Source organism: Odocoileus virginianus, chromosome 15, assembly GCF_023699985.2.
Source record: "Odocoileus virginianus isolate 20LAN1187 ecotype Illinois chromosome 15, Ovbor_1.2, whole genome shotgun sequence".
NCBI lineage: Eukaryota > Metazoa > Chordata > Mammalia > Artiodactyla > Cervidae > Odocoileus > Odocoileus virginianus.
The window spans coordinates 30,088,460-30,112,003 of NC_069688.1; the positions used below are offsets into that span (position 1 = coordinate 30,088,460).

At 39.1% G+C, this 23,544-nt stretch overlaps 1 protein-coding gene across 3 annotated transcripts in view; it reads right to left on the reverse strand.

Moving 5' to 3' along the window:
* Positions 1 to 3,114: 3,114 nt before the first annotated feature.
* Positions 3,115 to 23,544, reverse strand: part of TPD52 (tumor protein D52) — a 122,328-nt gene continuing 101,898 nt past the window's right edge. Inside the window, exons 4-8 of one of the 3 annotated variants that reach the window (XM_070477210.1) lie at positions 22,723 to 22,824; positions 21,660 to 21,686; positions 11,233 to 11,274; positions 9,678 to 9,726; positions 3,115 to 5,909 (exon numbers count right to left, since the gene is read on the reverse strand). In XM_070477210.1, coding sequence (XP_070333311.1) covers positions 5,790 to 5,909; positions 9,678 to 9,726; positions 11,233 to 11,274; positions 21,660 to 21,686; positions 22,723 to 22,824 — 340 coding nt within the window. In that variant the 3' untranslated portion in view covers positions 3,115 to 5,789. The remainder of the gene's footprint in view (positions 5,910 to 9,677; positions 9,727 to 11,232; positions 11,275 to 21,659; positions 21,687 to 22,722; positions 22,825 to 23,544) is intronic. The other 2 variants (XM_070477208.1, XM_070477209.1) reach the window with 2 other exon arrangements.

Sequence of the window (23,544 nt, forward strand, 5' to 3'; positions counted from 1 at the left end):
CATGAAATAAAACAGACGCTTACTCCTTGGAAGAAAAGCTATGACCAACCTTGACAGCATAATAAAAAGCAGAGACATTACTTTGTCAACAAAGGTCTGTCTAATCAAGGCTATGGTTCTTCCAGTAATCATGTATGGATGTGAGAGTTGAACTATAAAGAAAGCTGAGCACCGAAGAATTGATGCTTTTGAACTGTGGTGTTGGAGAAGACTCTTGAGAGTGCCTTGGACTGCAAGGAGGTCCAACCAGTCCATCCTAAAGGAGAGCAGTCCTGAGTGTTCATTGGAAGGACTGATGTTGATGCTGAAACTCCAATATTTTGGCCACCTGATGTGAAGAACTGACCCATTTGAAAAGCCCCTGATGCTGGGAAAGATTGAAGGCAGGAGGAGAAGGGGGCGACAGAGGATAAGATGGTTGGATGGCATCACTGACTCAATGGACGTGAGTTTGAGTCAACTCTGGAAGTTGGTGATGGACAGGGAGGCCTGGTGTGCTGTGGTTCATGGGGTCGCCAAGAGTTGGGCACAACTGAGCAACTGAACTGCACTGAACTGAAATTTCATCATAGGAGACTGGAATGCAAAAGTAGGAAGTCAAGACATACCTGGAGTAATAGGCAGGTTTGGCCTTGGACTACCAAATGAATAGGGCAAAGGTTAAAGGTTAATGAGTTTTTCCAAGAGAACATGCTGATCATAGCAAACACCCTTTTCAACAACACAAGAGATAACTGTACACATGGACATCACGAGATGGTCAATACCGAAATCAGATTGATTCTGTTTTTGTAGCTGAAAAAGCAGCTCTATACAGTCAGCAAAAACAAGACTGGGAGCTGACTGTGGCTCATATCATGAACTCATTGCCAAATTCAGACTTAAATTGAAGAAAGTAGGTAAAATCACTAGGCTATTCTGGTATGACCTGAATCAAATCTCTTACAATTATACAGTGGAAGTGACAAATAGATTCAAGGGATTTGATCTGATAAGAGTGCCTGAAGAACTATGGATGGAGGTTCAAGACATACAGGAGATGGGGATCAAGATCATCCCCAAGAAAAAGAAATGCAAAAAAGGCAAAATGGTTATCTGAGGAGGCCTTACGAATAGCTGAGAAAATATGAGAAGTGAAAGGCAAAGGAGAAAAGGAAAGATATACTCATCTGAACACAGAGCTCCAACAAATAGCAAGGAGAGAGATAAGAAAGCCTTCTTCAGTGATCAGTGCAAAGAAATAGAGGAAAACAATTGAATGGGGGAAGACTAGAGACCTCCTCAAGAAAATTAGAGATACCAAGGAACTAACCTTAGAATAGTGCATAAATGTATGAATCACACATGACATTATTACTAGCCACCTGTATGGCAAGCCTTAAATTCAGTAGAGAGCATAAGATAAATTCTGCTCCAGGTGAGTTCTCTCCTTTGGTACATAAATTGTTTATTTCCCTTGCCTCTTGATGAAGTCTTGCCTAAGACATTTTTGCATTACTTTCTAAGGCTATTGCTACTTCTGTTTCCCTTCAGGAAAAAAAAAAAAAAAAGTGTAGTGAAAAGCTTTGGCCAGTGCTCTTAGTTCTAATTCAACCTCCAATCCTGATTGCAGGCGAGCCAATTTTTTGTTGCTGATTTGGTTTCCTCACATACAACCAAGTTATTAGTCTCTATCTCAAGTTTAAGGAAGTGCTCTGTAAACTTAATCAGCATCTACACAGCAAATGGGATCGCTAATATCCCAGGTGAAAAAATCAATGGCTGTATTATATTCATGTCCTGTCTTAGCCAGATGATAAATTCCTTTGTTTTGATAATGCATTTGGGGACAAATTCTGATGTTTTTTTGGATCAACTAACTTCAGGCATGCCTAGTTCTCTGCCTTGGGCAGAGCAACAGAAGAATCAGATAAAATTGGGAAGGACTGAGTCAGTCTGCACACTGTCCTTCCCTATATTAGTGCCAATAGTAACATCGACGCTAATGGCAGTATTTTAACATCATGGCCCCTTCTGATCCTGCTCCGATTCCTTGAACCACACCTTCCTTCTTGATTTATTAAAAATACAAGCTGCTTTTTTCCCATGTAGCTTGCAAATTGTTAGTATGCTTTGTAAAAATAGTAATGGCAGATGGCAAGTGAATAAAATATAATTCAAGTCCTGGCTCTTTGCTGGCTGTAATCTATAAAATGATGATAGCATGACAACCTTGAGTGAGGAATTGAAGGAAGTGGGTGTGAAATGCCCGTCACCTACTGAAAGCTCAAATAGTGGCTACTAGTGGCTAGATGGAAGTGATCACAAGGTGATTTAGAAGTTTATGCCTTTCAAACATGCAAGAAAACCTGGAAAAAAGGGCTAGTGATACACTGGCAAGAGAGATGAGTATAAGTGTAAAGATAAGTCCTTTCAACCATAGAGATGAATGCTATCATTAAGGAAATCATGTAGATGACCAGAGATGGGCCATAACATTTAAGGATTTGGAAGAAGAGAATGCCAGAGAATAGTCAAACAGGAAAATGAGAAAAGAATTCCAGAAACCAAGAGGAAAACTTTCAAGCATGATGGGGTGGAAAGTGGTAACAGTGAAGGTGGCCAAGCAGCATTTAAGTATGAAGTCCTGGCAGGTGATAGGCATGTGAGTTCTTTTGGCTCCTTTTAATTTTGGTTCATTTTTATTTCAGAATCAGAACATGGTAACTGAAATATGTGGTTTGTAGGTTTACTTAAAAGTGATAATGCTTTCTTAGTAACTGAAAACTAAATGGTCTCTATAATTAATCCAATTACAATGGGACAATTCACTAATTAATGGCCCAATGTCTCTCCATTAGGGGTAAAAATCTGTTTTGTCATCTGGGTCTTAATATAAAGAAATACGCAATTCTTACATAAGGCCTTATGCAGCATCTCTGGCACAAACTGGGCAAAAAGTCATTTACAAATGTCTTTGTGTAGTCAGCATGTAGCTTTTTTGTTTGATAAATTGATTCCATACAGCTACTCCTGGTTCTTTCTATATACAGGATATAACAGGTCTGGAGAGAAGTTGTATAATTAATGGATTTACCCCTTTCCTCAGCAGATAGGTAATACATACAAAAGAACTCATGCCCAAATTATAGAATTTTTATTGTTTTCAAATACTATACACACACAAAAAAAATAAACAGTAGTATTTCTTCATTAACAGATCCAGAAATATTCCAAATTCAATGTGGTTTTTTTTTCCCCCCTCTATTTCAGTAGTTTGAATTACTACTAAAATAATCCAATGGTTTCTACTCTTTTCCTTGGATTACTTTGGCTTCATAGGTGTAAGAATTCTTGCTTTATTTCCCACGAGCTCCATAAGTTAAGGACATTCTTGGTAAGAAGGGGATAATTTTAGGAGTTGTTTTCTTCTGTCACACTTCTTGAATCCTTAAGTATCTGAGCTCTCACTCTTGTTGTGATGTTCTTCTAGTGTCAAATAAGAAACACAGTAGAATAACCAGGATCCCTCTCTGGTGTTCTTAGTAATTACTGTGTTCTAAATTGCTTAAATATCTGTGAATTTGTAATATTGGATCTTCCACAGAGACTACTTGGAATAAGATTTCTAAGTTAATGTGTATTTTTCTACATTTATTCTCCCTCTACTTTTTTGTTGCTTCTTTAGAGGCAGAGTGCTTTGCCATAGATCAAATCATTTCTAAATTAAGTTATAGGTAGATGTCTATAAAAGTGTTTCTCCATTTTCTTCTTTTACAACCATCACCAGTACCCACATACACCCAACCCACCTTCCAACCCTATCTCTATCATTTCTCCCATAAAATAAAGAGATTTGAGGATATTTCATTTAACTAAAGAAACCGCCATCTTCTCCATTTTGCCTTATTAAAAAGACAGTAACAGGGCAGGACATCCAAGAATCAATGTGATGAAAGATGTGATAAAAGCAACGGAAAGACTAATTGGTTGAAAAAATAACTTACCAGCCTTATTGAGTAACCATAGTATCTCTTTTAAAAGACAAATGTATACACATGGATTCCTCTGAGACAATGCTTCAACAACCTTTGCCTTAAAGCCTTTTCAAGTAAATAGTTTATGGTAGTCTGATACCATGAAGCAATGATATAAAGCAGATGGTAAAAAATTGTCTTTTTTTTTTTTTTTTTTTAAAGCCTGGGCACCAGTTGATTATGTAATACAACAACCTGTTTCCAGACCATTGGTCTCATAATAAATATTGAGACCTGTGCTACTGATACACAGAATTTATTAAGCTTTTCACATGTGATAGAGCATAGTTTCAGTTGCATCTGAAGTGCTCACAAAAGCTCCAGCAATCAAGAAGGGCAGCATGGTACTTCATAACAATCAACACTTGTAGCTTTTCAGATTTGGTTTTCATAAGATAATTTATCCCCAAGTAAATCTAGTCATGCTTTTAAAAAATGTTTTAGGTCACTCCAAACTTGGCAATTAACATTTGGCATAAACAATAATAAAACAATCACAACTTGATAAATAACAAATACAACATTGTAGGCCATAACCATATACAGCATAAGGAAAAGATAGTGGTGATGAGTAAGTAACTGCTAGAGTTAATGAGAGTACCTTGGCCTCCATGCAGATACTTCCAGAGGCTTTGGTTCATTCAGCCCTGACACTTTTCAAAACAGGGGGCAATGCCTACAGTATCATTTTGTAATTTCTAACAAACTGAAAACAAGTAAGTAGAAAATGATGAGTTAATTTTTGTTAATGCATGAAATCCTCAGGAGTTATCACCAACCCCTTAGTATAAAATTTTTTCAAGTTATATTAGTCATATAACTTGGTGTGCTCATTTTAAATGCTGCTAAGTGAATTAAATGAAGACAGAGTTTCCCCTAATGTGATTGATTTTAGCACTTTTCAGCTACCTAGATCTAAAAAAAACTTTCAGGGTTTGGAACTGAATGTTTGAGGACAGTGTTCTAATTTCAACCTATTGATAATACAGTATGCTTGATTTAGAATGTTACCTTATAATTTCCTCCAAAACTAAAATTTTAATCTGGTGAAAAGTAAGTAGCTATAAGTGGCATAATAACCATGGCACTCAAATGGTTACTGTCACAGATGGTGATAAACAAAGGGCTCCACTCTCAGGTCACCTAGGATTTGGAATTACTGTACATAATGTCACTTACAAAACTATAAGAAACTGAATACAGAGTGGATTTCTTTAGTCTGGTGTCTTCAGGCACCCAAGATATAAGATACTTTATCCCCAAACTATATTCAAAAATATTTTGTGTAGCTGATAGTTCTTCCCTTGGAGGTAAAGAACATTTCGCCAAAACTTTTTAAATAACCAGGATGCAGATCATTTTAAAGAACAATCTAATCTAGAAATCAAATATACAGATTCAAAGAGGAAAAACAGAAACCTGTATAGAAGACAAAGATCAAACTGGTAGCCCATACCCAGAGCAATTGTGTAAGTAATTATGATAACCCACAGCTTCTTAGATCATTCTAGAGAGGATCCCCAGGTACTAGATGTGTTTTCATCGTGATATTTCCTAAATAAAGGGCCTGAAATGCACATCAAAGGGTGTTTCCCAGGAATAGGAGTGAAGATGCTTTTACATTGTTCAACCCACAAGCTATTTGGTCAAAGGAATATGTAAAGCTCAACGAAAGCACATCTGGTGGAAGTTCATGGCAATGAATGTTGACAAGATGTGCTTGGATCTTGCTTGCAGCATCTGGCAGTGAGTAGCAGAACAAAGGTGGGCGGCTCACAGGCTCTCCTGTGTCTGCTCTGGAAGAGGCTCCGTGCTGGTGGCACTAGCACTTGCAGTCGAATTCAAGACTTCTCCGAAATCACCACCAGCAGGCTTGTTTCCCCCAACTTTAGACTTTGAAAAGTTCAAAAAGGAAGAGACGTTATGACACACACACTTCGCTGACTCTGCATAAAGTAACTCAAATCTTACTTTGAAGGAAAAATAAACCAGGAGCCTGAGCTCAGTGATTATTCTCTTTGTACAGAATTGAGTACTGTTGTCATGTTCCATGCGGTTTCATAGAAAAACTTATGCAGTTTCCATGCTGAAAATATTCAAATTGGTAAATTCTACCCCTTTACTTTTCCCCCCATCTGCTTATTGTTCTTTACAGGGAAACTTATCTTTATAAAATTTATAAAATTTTATAAGGCCTGTTATGCTAAAGAATCTACTGAACTCTCTTTAGATAATATTTTGTGAAATATTATTGAGTAAAACAAAGGAAAGAAATACATGTATGTTTCCCAGACACAAAATAATGCTCTTAGCTCAGTCATGACTGGCCACAGACTCATTAACGTCGGAATCTAGTTGAAATTTTCTCTCTCATTCTTTTTGGCCTCCCATCCAAAATCTTTGAATTGTCTGAAAAATTTGCATAATTTGTATCTACTGTATGGTTATTAAATTTATTAAAACATTCCTTAATTATAAGAAAATGTTAAGAAGACCTCTTGCAAGTTATAAGTCTAAAATAACTCCTCCCCACCACTGGTCCCTTCCTACTCCAAGGCCATGAATGGCAGTAGCACCTCCCGGCCAGACTGCTTTCTTATCCTTGGTCCTTCCCCATCTTGTTCCCCATCCAGTCAAGCACTAACTTTTTGTCACTTCTAAATTCTAAATATCTTTTGACCCTGTCCCACTGGCACTAGCTCGACTCATACGCCATCAACTTTGGCCTGATTACAACACCTTCCTCCCACCTTGTCTCCTTCTCCAGTCTCTCTCCCCTTAGATCTGCAGGGCCGACAGTGATCTTACTAAAATGCATAGAAGAATGCACAACTTGGATTGTTTAAAATCTTTCAATGGCTTCCCACTTTTTCTTTAACGTGGTCCACCTATCTCTCTAGCTCTGTCTCTTGCTCTATAACCTATAGCACAGTAAAGTTCTTCAGAGGGTCCCCAAAGCTTCAAACATTCCTTTCAACCTAAAGGCCTCCATTTACATTACTGCATCTTCAGAGCGGTCTCTCTGACCTTCCCTCCTGCCAAGGGTGACAGATTCCCACTACTGATCCTCACTGCACCCTTGACTTCCACTGTCCTACTGCTTTGCTGCTGTTGTTTAGTCACTAAGTCATTTCAAACTCTTTTGTGACTCCGTGAACTGTAGCCTGCCAGGCTCCTCTGTCCATGGGATTTTCTAGGCAAGAATACTGGAGTGGGTTGCCATTTCTTTCTCCATGGCATCTTTCCAACTTAGGGATCGAAACTGCGTCTCCTGCCTCTCCTGCATTGCAAGTGGATTCTTTACCACTGAGCCACTTGGGAAGCCCTTACCCTCCCTTTATTTTCATTGGCCATTTAATTGCCTCAACATCTTCAGAAAGCATCTGTGTCACTCTTGCTCACTGTGGTATTCCCAGTGCCCAATACTCATCTCCTGGTACATGACAAATGCTCAAGAATCACAGTTAATGACTCAATCCAAAACCTAAATGAAAGTACAAGTAGATCCCATGTTTAACTGAATATCAATGTAAGTTAGGAAAAACTATATCCCAAGAATGCAACTATATTTTACAGCTTCCTTTGTGGTATTTGTCTAATACATTATATGCTTTTAAAAATTATATTTTTTGAAATCTGAATGGTGCCTAGTCATATTTCAAAAACTGATTTTATAGAGCCTGAATATACTCCAGAGGAAAGTACATAGTAATGACCTGGAAGTTCCTCCTCCTCTTCATTGTTAAAAGAACGGAGGCTGCCTGGTTTTCCAGCTAGTCATTTCAAAAACTAACATTCAGGGTAGATTTCAAGGAAAGACTATGATATTCCTAAAATTTTGAGAACTGAATTAGAGTAAAACCTTGACTTCTTGGAATGCACAGTTCGTTTTCAAATACCTAAATAGGAATTAAGAATAAAGCAGGCCTCTGGTGCTGAACTAGAATAATGACTATGATGAATTTTTTTTCTCATCAAATATGTATTAAGTAGCTGCAGTGTGTCAAGGACTCTTCCAGGCCACTGAAAAGCATCAGTGAGCAAAAAGAACAGGGGCCTGCATTTATGGATTCATCAGAGCATGCATGCTGGGGGCATTAAATGAGCAAGTTGCAGGGCTGTGTGTACAGTATGATTCCTTTTTGAAAAACACATTTATGTAGAAAGAGAAAAGGTGGGAGTAGTGTTTCTATATGCAAGAAAAAAAGATCCAGCTTGTGATACAGTGTTTGGTTTTTCTTCTATTAGCACACCCTGATTCTGTAATTTTAAAAAGCTGTATTTAAAAAGAAGTGACTCAATTACAATTCTGAAAGATAAAATATGAGTATTTTAAAGCTGATATATATGGAATACTTAAGATATCAGTTTTATCTTAATACTTAAGATATTAGTTTTAATTTGTTTTTAAGTTTATTACTTAAGATATTTTATTTTAAAGATATCCACCATAATTACCAGAATTAGTTTTGGAAAAAATGAACATATGGGCTTTGTACAAACTCTGTGGAGAAGGTTGGACAGTGGATGGGAACAAAACATCATTTCTCATCACTTGTGATCCTTGATGAATTTATAGTTTCAAATATAATCTTGAAGATAATGCAATTTACAAATTCATAAAGTTGATTATTATGGGCAAATGTCCACCTTCACCAAAATCAAAGCCATCAAAAAACAAAGGTGAATCATCATTGATCACCATGGCATCGTCATAATAATAAAAATGTCCAATAATTAAGGACTGAACAAACAACATCCATTATAAGGCTATGCAAGCAGCCGTTAAACATAATATTGAAGAATACTTAATGATACAGAAAAATGTTTATGATTTATGGTTAATTCTTTTTTTAAAAAAATATTTATTTGGCTGCATCAGGTCTTAGTTGTAGCATACAAGATCATCCTTGTGTCATGCAGGATCTTTCACTGTGGTGCCCAGACTCCCTAATTGCCATTCTCCAGCTTAGCTGCTCCACAGCATGTGGGATCTTAGTTCCCCAACCAGGGATCTAGTCTACATCCATTGCATTGCAAGGCAGATTCTTAACTACTGGACCACCAGGGAAGTCCCTGGTTAATTTTTTTTTTAAGTGTAACAGTATAGTCCTACAACATATCACTGTCCCTGGGTTGTAGGACCATTTTTTGGTGTTTTATTTTTTGTGCTTTTCTATATTGTTTTTAATTTTCTAGAATGAGATTTGTATTACATTTTGTCCAATTACAAAAGTATTTGAAGTGAATAATACAAAAAGCAGCACAAACTTCTGAAGTACTACTTTTAAAAATTATACATTTCTTTTCAGCACTCATGCTGTCATACTACAATATATACTCAAAAAATTTTATTAAGAGTATGTATCACTTTGGTTGGTTTAATCGCTAAGTCGTGTCCAACTCTTGTGACCCCATGGACTGTAGCCTGCCAGGGTCCTCTGTCCATGGGATTCTCCAGGCAAGAATACTGGAGTGGGTTGGCATTTCCTTCTCCAATATATCACCTTAAATATCCATTAATAAGGTAAGGATTAAAGTTATTAAAGTTCTTTTAAATATTTTTGAAAGGAAATTCTAATTTGAATAATCTACCCACAACAAAGAAAGTTCAGGCACCAAACAAGATAACAGAAAGACCCTATTCATTTCTTTACTTGCCTTTAAGTTTTCGACCTTTTCTTCAAATGATTTGAAAGTTGGAGAGTTTCTATGGAGAGAAAAGAAAAATAGATAATAAAATTACACACACTGAACAAAAATTTCAACAATTCAGAAAACATTATTGGTTAACTGTATTCCCCTTCGCCATTATTCTCAATCAGCAAAAGACCACACAAACCATATGTAACAACTGTACCATAGGCATACATATAAATGGTGTCTTATTATGTGAGATTATCAACTTCTGTTCTAAGATTTTTACAACAATCTTTTTGATTCTTTGCACAGAGCCAGTGTTAGACATGCAGATAAAACACATGTGTGAGAAGAGGGAACAAAGTCAGGTACAACACTGAGTCCATCAATTCCTCCACCAACCTGTCACCGTATAAGAAAAAGCCACTGTTAGCCCAGTCTGACTTTGGTTAAAGTGCTACAGTCTAGAACTAATGTTTAAATTCATATGTTGCCTGGCAAGATTTCTACCCGAACCCACGTCAGCTCAGCAGGGCAGGACAAGCAAACCACAGGAGGTTCCACACCAGAGATCCTGATTCCCAGGAGCAGCATAACAGAGAAACAGAGACCAAAAGGAAGGGAGGAGCAGGAAGCTGGATTTGGCCACTTCACAAAGCTGCCCCAATGAACAGAGGCCCTCCAAGCCCACAGGAAGCCTCTCCTGTGCCTTCATACTCATCCACGTTAGTTAGGGAGGATCACAGTGCCTGTGTGTCGATTTCTCCTGGGTTTCCAAAGCTTTTATACTATCCACCTGACCTCCAATACACTTCCTACTACCATGATGAAATACGAGAAGAAGGAAAAATGAGCTTCCCTCTTCCCACCATGGTGACGGGCAGTCGGTCCCAAAGGGTGGTCCCCAGACCAGCTGTATCAGTAGCCCTTGGGAAGTTGTTAGCAAAGCAGATTTTCAGGTCCCATCCCAGGCTTACAGAATCAGAAAGTCGACACAGGCCCATTAGGCGGGACTTGTAACAAACCCTCCAGGTAGTCCCAATGGACACTAAAGTTCAAGTCAAGTGTACACTGTTGAAAAATCCTCTGCCTCTATAGAGAGGTCAGGTGAGACAGTAAAGTGCTTACTGGTGGAAGAGGACACAGAATCAGATCCCAGTTGGTTCCAGATGTCACAATGGGATGAGGGAAGTAGAAATGGGGAGGATGAGAGAAAGGGAGACTGTAAAGCTAATGTGAACAGAGGAGGTGGGCCACCTCCATCCATGAAAAGAAAAGGTTGACCAGATGAGCAGTGTTCAATTTGTTTTTAATTAAACAGATTCCAGAATGAAACAATTTAACACATTTACAAAATAAAGTAGAAATAATAATTCCTTTTTAAAATCACAAACATTTAGTGGATTTCTTACACCAGCCTAATAACATTGGGAGGACCAACTGAAAGCTGATAACAGGTTTCACAGCTTGTTTAGAGCAGACTTCTAGCTCCTACTTTGGAACAGTTCAAGAGAAACATCTGGATAAAAAGTAAGAAAGCATCAGACTAACTACATTTTGTGAAAATATACTTTACCTCATAGCAGGCATGCTAATTGAGTGTTGAATGGAGCGTATGCTAAGAGGCAGCATTAAAAAGAGACAGAAATGGAGTTAGTAAAGTGGCAAATAGATATTATAAAAAGCAAACAAAACTTAGTTTTCTAGAATCTTGTTCTTCTGGCATCATAAAGAATTACTTGCTTTTTGAGGTGGAGGGGTTCAAAGTTAGCACAACATAACTTTTATTCATGAGCCAGTCTGATTCCAGTAGTTCATAATTCAGCTAATAAATCAACTTGGCATTTTTATAGCACTTTGAAAACTGTCGAGTGCTTTCACCAGTACCTGTAAGGCATCTGGCATCAAGGCTCAAGAGTTAATAATTTATAAGTCACAACAGAACCATAAATGGAACTTAGGTCTTTGAACTCCTAATCCAGTGTTCACCACCTCCCCTCAAAAGATAAAGCACACACATACAGGTACGTATGTACACACACACACACACACACAAGCGAGACCACTGAACAGTTCCTGCAGCCGTCATTCTCCCACACATTTAGTACCAGAACAGGACGGTTTCAGAGTCACTATCTGACAACTTCAAGTGACTTTAAAATGACATATCACTTCTTAGTAGCAGTAGTCAGTTTCCTAGTAAGAAACCTGTACTTGCTCTTAATTAAACTAAATGTCCTTATAAGGCCATTCAAATAACATTTGGCCCCCTGTCATTATACAACTTGCAGTTACCAATCAGCCTTGAGCATACACCTATTTGCATTCCCTTTCCTGACTGGTGGTGGGTACAAGCCCTGTTCTGCACAGGGCAGATCAAGAGGAGACAGGGAGTATAAAAAGGGAAGCAGAGAGCGCTCACAGCCACTCCTTTGGAGTCAGCTCCCACGTCTTGGGAATGTACTATCCCCTCTGTTTAGTAAAAGAACTGTAACTGAGCTGTAACCAGTCAGTAGTTTCAAATCCTTGCTACACTGAGACAGGAACTGAGAAATCCTGTCTCTGTGAGCTGTAATTAGTCTACCATCCCAAATCTTTGTTACGACAAGACAAGAACCGAGGGAGAGAGAGAAGTCGACCTGACATGAAGTTGCCTCTATTGCCACAGCCACCTTGCCAAAGCCACCTTCTACCATCAGTAGAGTTCCACCCACCAAAGCTAGTCTTCTGGTAATCTACAAATTGTTTAGACTGAATGAAAAGAAAAACAAAACTACTTGATACAATTAAGATCCTTATCCTGGGATTGTGTAATTAAAACACTAAGGCGCTAATCAGTGGTAGGCACTTGAGCTAAAAACTCCTGGAGGTTTTGATGTTGAAGAAGATATTTTGGGGGAACAGGTAAAAGTTGTAAGAATACAGAGGAAGCCAGTTCCCAAAGAAAGATCTGCATATGAGCAGAGAGAGAGGAAAAGGAAAGGAAGGCGAGATGACCATGCAGAAAAGAGGGCTCAAATGGGACAGAAAAGGAGTTTCTTGGTTTCTTTGGGCTCTAGAAGCTAACTTGACTTCTAACAGCTTTCCAATCTGCAGGCCTAGTCTGGATGGGCCTGGGCTTGCTTCCTTTCCTTGCCTTGAATTCCAAAACAACTTTCATTCTGTGCAACGCTTTTCCCTTTTTAGGTGAGCAAAGTCACAGTTCTCTCTTCTTCTTAACCAAAAGACTCTTCACTAGAACATTTTGGCAGAAATAACCAAATTCTGGCAAAAGAAAGTACATAATGGCTAAGCCTGTGATAAGTCGTCTGTCCACAGGACTCACGCAGTGAATTCCATAGTATCAACAAAATGAGAAAATGGGTGGATAAAGCAAGTACAAATTCAGAAATGGACAGTCATTGACCCTAAGCATCTACATAAAAGATCATTTCCCCCAGGGGCCATCTGGTGTGCTCTGTGTCCCTTTAAACCAGGAGACAAGTTAGTTCAAAGGAACTAGGGCAAAGGCAGAGTGAGGAGAAAGGTCATAAAAGTGAATTAATTCCAGATGCATCAAGTTGACTATGAAGTCCACATCCAGGGCACAAGTCAATTCAGGATTAAGCTCCATGAGAAACAAGTCCTGATCATAAAAGTTGAAAAACTGAATTGTAAATGTCACCTGGAATTTTCAGGGGATGAAGAATTAAAACAGGAAAGCAGTGGGGAGCTATGCATGACTCTTCACGGGGTCCTCCCTGGATTAGGTAAGAGAAGGATGGTGGTGGAGCATCACTGAGAGGGGATATCAAGGGGACAGGGGAGACTGACCAACAGGGTAAACAGTTAGGAGAAGACTCAATAATGTTGGAAATATAGACAACTTTTAAAAAATATTTTGTTTTTACAACATTATCATAGGAAAGAACTACCAACACACTTCTAAGAAAACCAAAGCAGAAATGATAATTTGGGGGCCTTTTAACTTATTAAGTGCCTCAGTTCAGTTCAGTTCACCTCAGTGGATCAGTCGTGTCCGACTCTTGGCGACCCCATGAACCGCAGCACGCCACGTCTCCCTGTCTATCACCGACTCCTGGAGTTCACCCAAACCCATGTCCATCGAGTCGGTGATGCCATCCAACGATCTCATCCTCTGTCGTCCCCTTCTCCTCCTGCCCTCAATCTTTCCCAGCATCAGGGTCTTTTCAAATGAGTCAGCTCTTCGCATCAGGTGACCAAAGTATTTGAGTTTCAGCTTCAACATCAGTCCTACCAATGAACACCCTAGCAGGTGCCAAAGATGTTTGTGATATAACTTAAAGAATGTTAAAAATGATCTCTTTGAGAATTCTAAGAAATAGTACAGCATCTCCTATAGAGGACTTTAGAGTCCTTTATGGGATAATGATAAAGTCACTCTTGCTGGTATTGCACTTCAGTCAGCAGCTACGGCAGATAAAGAATTTAAACATTTGAGTACCACGAAGGATGCACCCACTAAATATGTGTAAGTGTGAATGTATAACAAAAAGTATGGAAGTGACTATGATAAGGTGTTCATTTTGTGATAAACACGGAGTTGAATTTCTGTGTTACTTTTCACAATAAGAAAAGACTAAAAAGAACAGAGAATGAAATCAGAGTAATACAAAGTCAAGGTGTTCCCATTTTTTAGTAACCATTACAGCAGCAAGAAGAAGGAGTGCATATCAACTTGAAGACCAACCAGGGCTTCTCTACCTGAACATCTCTACAACCCATATTCAGATGAAATTCTGTTTTATCGGTGGCTAGTCTGTAATCTAACAATTGGGCAGATGTCTTTGCATTTCTAGCTTCCCTATGTAAGGTTACACAAAGTTTCAACTTGCTTCAACTTACATATCACCTCCAACTTCACTGACGTTCAAATATAACATGGAAAACTTCAAAAGCAAAAAGCCACGTTGCTGCTGGACCAGAACTGTCTCTAATAGATGTTAATATATTGGGAAGATCAGCTAGCATCTATAAAGCAAATTTTGTTGCAAGTTTTTCCAATTGGATTTCAACCCTCAAAGATAGTAACCTATAATCAAAGCAGGAATGTAAATCTGGATTCCTCAAAACACTAAAGGAAAAAAAATCAAAGAGGACAACCTGACTCTCACTCAGACACACTAAGTACTTTACAATCTGATATTTACTCTTACTTTGGAAGTTATTCTTTTAAAAAGCTGAACTGACTTTTTAAATTTTGTTGTTTCTTACACAGCTGTTTGAACTCTTCACCCCTAATAATATTAAAGGGGGAGGAGTAGAGGGAAAAGGAGAAGGAAGAATGTAGCAAATGGCAGACAGAGGAAGAAGAGAGGCTGGGCAACATGGATCAAAGCATACTGTGTGCCAAGCATGCTTTTAAGAGCCATCCGTGTATTATTATTCCCCTTTGCCCTCAAAATAATCTCTTGATCACAGGTGATGAACCAAAGTAACTGCCGGACAGTGGCTGGAGGGTTGAAGTCTTAAGCCATCATCGCACTGGGGAGACAGAACAAGGCAGAGGGGACCACAGGCTCCTGAACTCGTGTGTGCCTTGGTTCAAGTCCTGGCCTTTAGCCAAATGGCTGTGTGACCATGGGCAAGTCACTTAACCTCTCTGTGGTTCAGTTTTCCTCATCTGAAAAATCAAAAAACTAATAGTGCCTACTATAACTGTTTACCATTATATTATTATTCTAGATGGCTTTATTTTTATTTATTTATGTAAATGGTTGTGCTGGGTCTTAGTTATTGCACTCGGGATCTCCCTTGCATCATTCAGGATCTTTTATAGGAGCCCACGGACTCTCTAGTTGTGGTGTGCAGGCTTAACTGCCCCATGGCATGTGGATCTTGGTTCCCTGACCATTAATTAAACATGTGTACCCTGCATTTCAAGGCAGATTCTTAACCACTGGACCACTAGGGAAGTCCCTACAGATGACTTTAACTGAAACACACATTAATACTTATCTAAGGTTATATCCTTTAAAGCTTTCAAACTTCATCCAGCTATTATTTTGGTTGGTAACTCAAACCCTACAGTCCAGGACAGTGCCTGGCACAATGCTGTCATTCTACAAATACTTTTGAATTAAAGAATGAATGAATAAGTAACTGCAGCAACTGAAATCAGGATGTATGAGCATGAAAGACAGGAAAATGCATTAAAGTTCTTCAAATTCTGGCACGTCCCTGGTGGTCCAGTGGTTAAGATGCCACGCTCCCAATGCAGGGGGCCCAGGTTCATACCTGGTCAGGGAACTAGATCCCACATGCCACAACTAACATCTGGCACAGCCAAATAAAATTTTTAAAACCTTTTCAAATTCAAATCAAAAGGTACCCTATTATAACAAAAGAGACAATTTCTTATTAAGTGGTAGAAATTTTCAGCAAAATGGAATCGTCTAGAATAACTTGAATGAACCCCAAACCAATTTAAAAAAATTATAGGCTTACATGAAGAGACTCACAGGCCAAAAGCAGTTTCCTTTGAAGAGAAAGGCAATTCCTCCTGAACATATCAGAAATATTTGTCTAATGAGGCTGCTGAATTATTACAGCATGCTCTTAATAACATGAACATCAATTAAACACCTGCACTAAGTGAAATGAAAATGTTCCTTTAAAGTTTTTCTCAACTAAAATAAAGGCACGAGTCTGTGTTTACCCTGTATGTGCAGAGAACAAGCCAACAGCAGGGGAGTGACTATGAACACAGCACCTGGGGACAAGACGTCTGTCCTCAGAGGGCTCCTCTGGCCTGCCGCTGACACCTAATTGTGAGGTTGTCAAAAACAGACATCTCTGTCTCTCTGTCTCTTCTCTCTCTTCATCCTTTCTTCTCTCCCTCGCTTTCCCTCTCTCCTTCTCCTTCTCCCCCTCCCTCCCCTCCTCTTCCTCTTCCTTACTCACCCACCCAAGGTATAAACACTATCTACACCTCAAGTGCTAACTTATTAACTGATAATGTATTAATAGTACAATCAAAACTGTTGCTGGCTCTAACAATGCAAGTCAGCAAAATGTCCACAATTCCATCAGAGACTGAAATCCTCGCCACAAGTCTTCTGGTTTAGCATGAACTTGGAACAAAGGGTAGTCAACAGGATTACCCAACTACTGCAAGCGCTGGCAAAAAGGGGCCCCTGCATCCATCTCCATGAGAAGAAAGGCCGTGCAGCTCGGATGGAAACCCTCAAGCCTGCTGCCCGTGCTCCTCTCCTGGTACAGTTCTTGAGGGCATGTGGTCAGTATTTGCCTCTGTGACTCACTCACCTAAAAAGATGTAGGTTTTTTAATATGTTTTTAATAGGTTTGATAGGTTTTTAAAATGTTTTCTATTATATATGTTTTACATATTCCTATTATGTTTTCATATATTTTCTATTATATATAAATCAGATTACAATCAGAACACCTTGATTGAGAAATGATTTTTTAAAGTGACTAACTTTTCAGCTGAGTTCACTGCAGTTGCTCAGTAGTAACCCCATGCACTGTGGCACGCCAGACTTCCCTGTCCATCAACAACTACCGGACTTTGCTCAAACTCATGTCTATCGAATTGGTGATGCCAGCCAACCATCTCATCCTCTGTCATCCCCTTCTCCTCCCACCTTCAGTCTTTCCCAGTATCAGGGTCTTTTCAAATGAGTCAGTTATTTGCATCAGGTGGCCAAAGTATTGGAGTTTCAGCTTCAGCATCAGACCTTCCAATGAACACCCAGGACTGATCTCCTTTAGGATGGACTGGCTGGATCTCCTTGTAGTCCAAGGGACTCTCAAAAGCCTTCTCCAACACCACAGTTCAAAAGCACCAATTCTTTGGTGCTCAGCTTTCTTTATGGTCCAACTCTTACATCCATACATGACTACTGGAAAAACCATAGCTTTGACTATACAGACTTCTGTTGGCAAATTAATGTCTCTGCTTTTAAATATGCTATGTTGATCATAGCTTTTCTTCCAAGGAGCAAGCATCTTTTAATTTTATGGCTTGCAGTCACCATCTGCAGTGATTTTGGAGCCAAAAAAAATAAAGTTTGCCACTGTTTCCATTGTTTTCCCATTTATTTGCTGTGATGTGATAGGACCAGATGCCATGATCTTGGAACCAAAAAGAATAAAGTTTGCCACTGTTTCCATTGTTTTCCCATTTATTTGCTGTGAAGTGATAGCACCAGATGCCATGATCTTAGTTTTCTGAATGTTGAGGTTTAAGCCAACTTTTTCATTCTCCTCTTTCACTTTCATCAAGAGGCTCTTTGGTTCTTCTTCACTTTCTGCCATAAGGGTGGTGTCATCTGCATATCTGAGGTTATTGATATTTCTCCCAGCAATCTTGATTCCAGCTTGTGCTTCATCCAGTCCAGCATTTCACATGATGTACTCTGCATAGCAGTTAAATAAGCAGGGTGACGATATTCTTTTCCATTTGGAACCAATCTGCTGTTCCATGTCCAGTTCTAACTGTTGCTTCTTGACCCGCATACAGATTTCTCAGGAGGCAGGTAAGGTGGTTTGGTATTCCCATCTCTTGAAGAATCTTCCACAGTTTGTTGTGATCCACACAGTCAAAGGTTTTGGCATAGTCAATAAAGCAGATGTTTTTCTGGAATGCTCTTGCTTTTTCAATGATCCAACGGATGCTGGCAATTTGATCTCTGCTTCCTCTGCCTTTTCTCAATCCAGCTTGAACATCTGGAAATTCACAGTTCACGTACTGTTGAAGCTTGGCTTGGAGAATTTTGAGCTTTACTTTGCTAGTGTGTGGGATGAGTGCAATTATGCAGTAGTTTGAACATTCTTTGGCATTGCCTTTCTTCGGGATTGGAATGAAAACTGACCTTTTCCAGTCCTGTGGCCACTGCTGAGTTTTCCAAATTTGCTGGGGTATTGAGTACAGCACTTTCACAGCATCATCTTTTAGGATTTGAAATAGCTCAACTGGAATTCCATCACCTCCACTAGCTTTGTTCATAGTGATGCTTCCTAAGGCCCACTTGACTTCACATTCCAGGATGTCTGGCTCTAGGTGAGTGATCACACCATCGTGGTTATCTGGGTCATGAAGATCTTTTTTGTACAGTTCTTCTATGTATTCTTGCCACCTCTTCTTAATATTTTCTGCTTCTGTTAGGTCCACACAATTTCTGTCCTTTATTGTGCCCATCTTTGCATGAAATGTTCCCCTGTTATCTCAAATTTTCTTGAAGAGATTTCTAGTCTTTCCCCTTCTATTGTTTTCCTCTATTTCTTTGCACTGATCATTGAGGAAGGCTTTCTTATCTCTCTCTGCTATTCTTTGGAATTCTGCATTCAAATGGGTATATCTTTCCTTTTCTCCTTTGCCTTTAGCTTCTCTTCATTTCTCAGCTATTTGTAAGGCCTCCTCAGACAACCATTTTGCCTTTTTGCATTTCTTTTTCTTGGGGATGATATTGATCACTGCCTCCTGTACAATATCACGAACCTCCATCCATAGTTCTTCAGGCACTCTATCAGATCTAATCCCTTGAATCTGTTTGTCACTTCCACTGTATAATTGTAAGGAATTTAATTTAGGTCATACCTGAATGGTCTAGTGGTTTTCCCTACTTTCTTCAACGTAAGTCTGAATTTGGCAATAAGGAGTTCATGATCTGAGCCACAGTCAGCTCCTAGTCTTGTTTTTGCTGACTGTATAGAGCTTCTCCATCAGCCTCTTGGATGTCCCACACTGTCTGTGGAGCATGTTTCTGTCTATATAAACCTACTTCTTATTTATCACTTTGTCTCTCACTGAATTCTTTCTGAGATGAAACATCAAGAGCCTGAGCTTCATTAGGTCCTGAAACCAGATGCCAACCACTAAGGTCTTTACTCAATTTTTAACCTGTAAGACATAATTCCAAAATGTAGCTCTCTTATATCTCCCACTTCCAAGTTGTAATATGAAGCCCAACTTTAACCAGGACCTGCACTGATACATAATATATTGCTACACAAAGAAGACATTATTCATTAATAACTAGGCTGAAAAGGTAGATAGAATATGATGTTAATTGCATTTTTTAAATGAAATGAAAAAAAGTGACTGTGTAAGCGGCAAGAGCTGCCCAACTCATATTATTTCCAGTGAATTAATAAGACAGTATATACTGAGCCATACTTAAGTACATTTGCTTAATCTTCTCAAAGGTATACAGAAAAAATAGTGGTATGAACTAATAAAATCCTTCTTCAACAGCACTTACATAGTTTTATTATTTCTGTTTATATGATAACTAGTGTTGCTTTATAATCAGGTATGAACAGGGCTCTTCCATTCTTTCAAGGCCATACCACACAGCATGAGGAATCTTAATTCCCTGCTGGACAGTGGTTAAGAATCCATCTTGCAATGCAGAGGACGTGGGTTCAATCCCCAGTCAGGGAATTAAGATCTCACGTGTCACAGAGCAATGAAACCCAAGTGCCACAATAACTGAGCTGGCATGACACAATGATGATACCAAGGGCTGCACCTAAGACCCAAGGCAGCCAAATAAATAAAAACAGTGATAATAAGGCCACACAACACAGCATGTGAGACTTTAGTTCTCCAACCAGGGGTTGAAGCTGTGCCCTAGGAATGCAGCATCTTACCCACTAGACCACCAGGGAAGTCCCAGGGCCCTTCCATTCTTAACTCATTCTTGGACCCCAACCCCCTTCCCCAACTCTATGCACTCAAAGATTTTAAGCTCTTTCTTAATAAGAACTGTGTCTGGTATAGGCTATAGCCTTTGGATCCACCCACGCTGTGCACCTTAATGTTAGCAGAATGGATTATGTGAGTGAACACATCCTCACACAACCCCATAACGTTAGATAAAATTCTCTTAATAGTTTTCTAAAGCACTTAGGCCATTTTCAGTTGAACACCAAAGATACAGAATTGATTCCTATCACTGATTTCTTGGTTGTTTTTTTTTAAAGCACAATTCTAACCATAAATAGTTTAACACTCAGTTTGTTTATCTCCCTGACTTACTCTTTCAGAGATAAGTGAGAGAAAGCCTCAGCTATAAGCACCTATTTGATTACTTAAGAAGGCACAATGCTAGCCACAGCAAATGACTGCTTGAGAAGACAATTCACGTTAATAGCAACAGAGATAGAGACTAGTGTGTTAACTTTCCAACTTATACTCAAAAGACCTTCTTCCACCTTCGTTTTCTCTAACTACTAATTGGATAATCAGAGAGTCTGTATGGGAGGGAGAGGGGAGGTTTGCTCAGTATCACAAAGATTCCTTCCAGAAGGAATGGCTTGGGCTGACATCTTTTTAATGTGCTTTCTTTTTTGGCCTAATACACTTTATTTCTCCTTTTGCAGCTATGAAATGTCCTTGCATGCAGAGTTACAGAATACAACTCGTGTAAGGAAATAATAAAATAGTAAACACTAGAAGCTAACAAAACAAGTAATAAAACATGCTGAATCATGGTATATTATCTTAGGCATATTTTACCATAATAACTAAAAAAAAAAATGTCAGAGTAACCTGCAAAGAAAAAAGACTAACGCTGTGAGACAGCACAGATGTGTCTGTTACAACTGCATAATGGGAGCCAGGTGAAGGGGAATTCCAACATCCTGACATAGGCACCAAAGAAATTAAAGCATCAAAAACAAACAAAGTCAGACATTAAAAGGGAGGAATTCTGCATGCCATGGTAAAGCTGATTCTTTTTTACCAAACACACACACACACAAAGAGAAAGTAAAATGTCAAAATCATTTCCATATCCCTTGAATCACGTGTCAAATTACTCTCCTTTTAATGTATCCATTACCCATGGTATACAAGAAACCCTCCCTTGAATATAAGAATGCACCAGAGAAAAGATATTCCAAAATGCAAGATTATGTAGTGGACAAACACGACCATCCAATGTGGCACCAGAGCCTAAGCACACTTGTCTTAGACGAGAGCTGGGCTGCAGCGACGGTTCACACTCTCCTTACCTAAAGGAATGTGAAAAGGCTTGCAATCTGCAAGAAGCCAGAGTAAGCATTAAAAAAGAAAGGAAGTTCTGGTAAATCTAAAACAATTAAATAACCTACTTTTTAAGAGCTGTGTAAAGTTTTAACTGAATTCTAAAGGGCTACACAATCAGGAGTTAGCACAGAAAGAAAAGAGAAGTATATATAATGGTCAAAAGGGTTTAAGAGAGCTGTGTTTATTACATTGTGTTGAAATGATAATAGTCCAAATACAATGAGCAAATCACTGGGTGTTTTTGGTACAAAGTATAAGACCAATTAACCAAACTTATTCAACCAACAAAATTCTGGTTGTAAAATCTACTTTCCCCACAAAAAGAAAACACAAGGTCATGCAATCTGAAGGGTTTAAAAAAAAAGGAAAACAAAACACATAAATCTTGCATGCCAACAGAAGCACAGCCAATTTAATCCACATTTGTCATTTTTAGCACTATTTTAATCCACGTGGGGGGTGGCCTGAGGTTACCGGTGGACACAAAAGCACTCTGAAGTGGTTTTATCAAAATAGCCAGGGAAATTCTGCAAACACATTGAAAATAAAATGCAAAATAAAAAGCAATAGCGCCAAACAAGATTTTGGCCTGGGCACAAACATAGATGGTACAGAGCAGTACATAAATGAGTATGTGGCAAGCACACCATGGGCTAAAGATGTACCACCCAGAAGTGAAGGCAGGACTCTGCTCCCGGGCTCATCCCCACCAGACACCAGGCTCCGCTCACAACCACAGGTCTGCAGCCACATACTTACCCCATGTGATCAAGAGGGGCTAAAAGGAGGAAAGGTCACAACCAGAATTTTTCAACAACTTCAAATGTATTCATAAGATAATCAGTTTGAAGGCTATGCCTACAAGGATTTAGGAATGCATTTCAGGTCCTGGTTTGAAGGAGGGCTCTTCCTCACTCAAGCAGGCGGGGAGTCCAACATCAGCCAGTACCAGGCAGGAAAGAAATGCAACCATGATAACAGATTTTAATCTGCCTCATCTTAATTAAGCAAGGAAAAATGAGGACGTACTTCACATCTTCCAGCTTTTTGGTGATGACAGAGCCAACGGACGAAAAAGCAGCTGAAGCCTTCTGTCCGGCCTGAGATAAGGTTTCAGAGGTCTTCTTGTACCTATATTAAATCATAAAAGAACAGAGCAAAGAAAGTAAGCTAACCTTTCCAATATCCATTATGTGGTGACAGAGGATGAGATGGTTAGATGGCATCACCGACTCAGTGGATACACATGTGTGCATGCCTTCAATTGTGCCCAACTCTTTGTGACCCTATGTAGCAACAAACTCTGGGAGATAGTGAAGCACAGGGAAGCCTGGCATGCTGCAGTCCATGGGGTTGCAAAGAGTAGGACATGACTTAGCAAGTGAACAACAACAGTCTTTTTAATATCCATTACGTAGAGTTCAGTGATCACTACCTCTTGGAGAACTCTCAAGAAAAAAAAACAAACAGAACATCCAAAATTCTTCATGACTGCCAAGTCAACATCATCACATCATCTTTTACTTAACCACCATTCCAAACACAACCTTCTGCAGCACCCTGGGACAGCTAGAAAGTCCTGTAAAGGCAAGGCTGAAGAAATCTGGGTAAGAGTTAAAAACAGTTATGAAGCCAAGATCAAAATGGGCCAGAGGTTAAATGAAACTATGTCTAATTTTTTTTTTCCTTTTTCACTTAAACTAAATAAAAAACAAAAATGAAATCAAATTCCTCACATTCCTTTCACAACTTATTTCCTAAAAAGGGACCAGAAGCAAGGTGGGATTCAGGAGTACTTTTTAATGACCCAAATCAATTTGGGGCAGCATAAAGAGATTTTTCAGTTTTCCC